General features: G+C 32.7%; 1 protein-coding gene across 1 annotated transcript; it reads left to right on the top strand.

Moving 5' to 3' along the window:
• The first annotated feature begins 344 nt into the window (after positions 1-344).
• LOC131663416 (protein FAM200B-like) lies at positions 345-1,817 on the top strand. The gene has a single exon (XM_058933816.1). The coding sequence runs from the start codon at positions 345-347 to the stop codon at positions 1,815-1,817; it is 1,473 nt and encodes a 490-aa protein (XP_058789799.1).
• The last annotated feature ends 2,217 nt before the right edge of the window (positions 1,818-4,034 follow it).

The raw sequence follows: 4,034 nt of genomic DNA, 5'->3' as shown, positions 1-4,034 counted from the left end.
AACGTTTAAACGAAAATTAAACGGTTTTATTATGTTCAACCAGATTGATGGTTCACATTTGTTAGTACTATATTGATGTTGATATTCTATTTTGAAAAAATGTTATTTTTATTAAAACACCATTTACTTAAGATGAATGTTGAATAATGGACATTTTATTTGACTTTTGATACTATTTTCTCTAATCTTTGTTATTTTGTTTGGTGATGGAATTTGGCTATATTTTATTATTTATTATTTTAGGGATTGAACTAAATTCTTCTTTTTGTTGGTGGTAGTTTTAAGATATATTACATATATATTTTTTCGATTCTTTTATGTAAATTACAGTAGATTTTAACAAAATGTTAACTGAAAAGAAACAATCTTTTGCTGCGCTTTATCCGTGGTACAGGTACAAGTCCATAGCTAACATTAAAAACCTTAAAACTTTAAATAATAATAGTACAAAATTGTCCCTCTATGGCGAATGTTCTTTCTGCTCGGTGATTTTGATACAAAAACCTTTTAATTTAAAAAGACACGCGGAATCTAGCTTGCATAAGAAAAATACCGAAAAGGTAAAATTAAATAATAAAATAGTAAACAATGGAACAACCGAGCAATGTGTAAACTCAAAGAAGAATAATGTGGATTCAACTGATAAGATTGTTGATGCTGAAGTCCCGTCTGGAGATAATGATGATGAAGAATTGTCCAAGATAATGAAAATGCAAGAGGCGATGAAAGCCGGCATTAATCAATTACTTGGAAATTTTAGAAAAGAAAAGGAACAATACATCACAAAAGAAAATCAAATGAACGGTCAGGTGTGGTGTAAAGCTTGCGAAAGCTCTCTATTCGATACTTCGCAAGTCATAGAAAGACATTTTAAAACGCTAAAACACCAGGTTAACACCAATAAACTTCCGGAAACAGTACTATTTGATCCAGAAGTGGCAACTTTACAACTTCAGATAACAGCGTTAGTAGCCGATAGTGATCTTTCGTTTATATTCGGAGAGAAATTGATTAAGTTTTTGAAGCAAACATCGCTTAACACGGATACTTTTAACAAAATGTGTTTGGATAGAAAAACTATTCCTGCAATTATGAAGAAACTTATTGCTCCGGAATATAAGGAACGATTGGGTAGGATATTAGAAGAGACAGACTTTTCAGTTATGATTGATGAATCAACAGACATAAATGAACAGTCTTTTCTTTGTATATTAGTACGCTATGCTGATCCTGAGTTGCAAATAGTACAAGATGTAGTATGGGATCTGATTCCAGTTCATGAAGGCAGTCCAGATTGCCGAGGTACTGCTAAACACTTGGCTAATGGAGTTATTGCGAGTTTCAATATGAAACAGCGAGATCATGTCATCAGTTTTTGTTCTGATACATGTAATCTTATGATGGGACAAGAAGGTGGCGTACAAGCTATAATTAGAAAAACTTTTATAAATTGCTCAGTAGTAAAATGTCAGTGTCATGTCGAAAGTTTAATAACTTCTCGAGTTATGGAAGTTTTCCCTGAAGAAATACGAAGATTAAGCAGTTCTATTCATAATTATATCGGTAACAGCTCTTTGCGATCGTTTATTTGGTCTTCTTTGCAAAATGAATTAGGATTCAACAATTTGCAAATTGTTCGTCCTTGTAGTATACGCTGGCTTTCTTTGTATCAAGCAATACTGCGTTTGTTGCGTAGATGGCCGCAATTGGTTTTATTTTTTGAGAGCCAAGTTTCAAAGAATGAAAAAAAAGGGGAACTGATGGAAATGAGAAAATATCTGCAAGCACGATTCTTGAAGATTTGCGAGACCCTTTGATGCATTGTTACCATTATTTCTTAGAATCAGTTTTATCTCGATTTTCTGTAATAAATAAATATCTACAGCGTGAAACCCCAGATGTTCCAAAATTGAATACCAGAATGAGAAATTTATACATTGACCTTTTAAAAATGTATATGGACAACGATTATATCGAAAATACCGATATAAATGAGATAAATCCGCAAGAGGAGTCCAAATTTTTAGATTTATCAAATATTTATATAGGTAAAGAGACTGCTAATCATATTGACAAGTTAACATCAGAATGTATCCAAGAGCATTATGATACTAAAGAATCTTTTGAAGAAGATTTTCGCACAGCTTGTCGTCAATTTTTAATAAAATGCTGCTCTCAAATACACGATAGATGTCCGTTGAACGATGATACTTTTTATTTTCATCCTGAAAATGCTTTGAGCCATGCATTTCATCACGAATATCCCAGCTTGATAAAAGTCTTTGATGCTTATCCACGAATTCAAGGTGATAGAGAATTAATTAATAGTGAATGGACCCTTTTAGTTAATCATAACTTTGATGAACGAATAATAGATAAATTAGAAAATGCTAAATCAGATCAATTCCAAGATTCATTTTGGTTTCTGCTTTTGCATTATTGCGAGAATGAGAATTATTTATTTCGACATTTATCTCAGTATGCTCTTTCAGTTTTGAGTATACCGAGATCAAATGCATCGTCAGAACGACTTTTTAGAAAAAAGTCGTTGATTCAAAATAAACAACGCAGTTGCTTGAACGTCGATACTATTCGTGATGTTTTATATACTTGCCAATATGTAAAAGATTACGGAGGAATCTTCAATTTTAAAGTAAATGACAATATGCTTGCCAAAATGAAGAAAGGAATGTTAAGAGATAAAAGTACAGCAGCAAAGAAGAAAGATTTCGACGTAGAGAACTTCAAATTTCAAAATGTTTTGACAGTTACGGAAGAGCAATTAGTGGAATGTAGAGAGGCAGAAGAAAGCTTTAAGAAAAAATACAAAGAAGTTTCTTTTGACGACGATCACAGAAAGACGAAACCACGAAGTATACACGTAGTTGATGAAGCAAAAATTTGTGTGTTGAGTGATAAAAAGTACAATTGTGAAGAGGTTTCAACACAGGAAGATTTCTCCGAATCAAGTCAGTTACGTGAACGTTGCGATGATTATTGCGGTAATGAAGAGATTAGTTCTGATCAAATAAGTGTATGTTCTGTAGCTGCTAATGTAGAAATACCGGATGAATTGTATTTAGCTTCAAATAAAGCGGATGAAGATATTGTACTGTGTAAGGAAATAAGCAATGACTCGTATATTTCAGAAAATAATAATGTTTACCACATACACCCAGAAATTAAATCTTCACCGGAATATGTAGAAACATTAAAAGACGAAGAAATTTACTTGACTAGCCAGACAAAAGACGGAGAGGAAGAAAAATATGACGAGAAGGAACTAGAAATTGATAGAGAAATCGATCATGCAAATGTTGAAGAATCTGCATCAATAGAAAAATCCAAATGCTCTGAGGTTCAAGATTGGATACTACAACTGCGAAAACAAATATTAGCGAATGGATTAATAGCTGATTATAATTATTATATAGAATACGAAGGACAGGCAGTTGTAGGAAAATACAAGAGAAATAGTCTTCATCCAATCAGAGAGCATAGGATATTTGTAAATAAAAACACCGGATTGATTCAAGAGCCAAGTATCTACCCCGATAACTTTTCTTTCCCATTATTTACGGAAGAATTTAGATCATTGCGCCAAAGTGCCGAAAATGCAGTCGATCTCTACATTGAAGGCTCAGTTATAAACGCATACGGAACTGTATGTGAAAAAGTATGGCCAAATACAATTTTCATTCCCACTGATCAAACGCGTTTAATTCTTAATAATTTAGATCCCGTTACAGAGTCTTTTCTCATTCCCGGTGGTAATTGGTTTATGTTTCATTTGAAATACAATTTCAAAGGAAAGATACTTATGCCTTATTGTAGTGCGGCTCATTGGTGTTTATTTATTGTAAATGTTGATAAAGGAACACTTACACATATAGATCCTTACTTCATGGAGATTGGAGGGAAACACAGCCGTTCTAAAGTTTGTGAGATAAATTTTAAGAAATATTTAAAAAATCCCTTGAATGAGTCGGAAACTAATTTAAAATCTATTAATTGGAAGTATGAGAGATCAACGG

The sequence above is a fragment of the Phymastichus coffea genome, unplaced genomic scaffold, assembly GCF_024137745.1.
Source record: "Phymastichus coffea isolate CEN01 unplaced genomic scaffold, Cenicafe_Pcof_1.1 PCOF00035, whole genome shotgun sequence".
NCBI classification, from domain to species: Eukaryota; Metazoa; Arthropoda; class Insecta; order Hymenoptera; family Eulophidae; genus Phymastichus; species Phymastichus coffea.
Note: the sequence above shows the minus strand (reverse complement) of the source record. Positions and strands in the feature narration are given on the sequence as shown.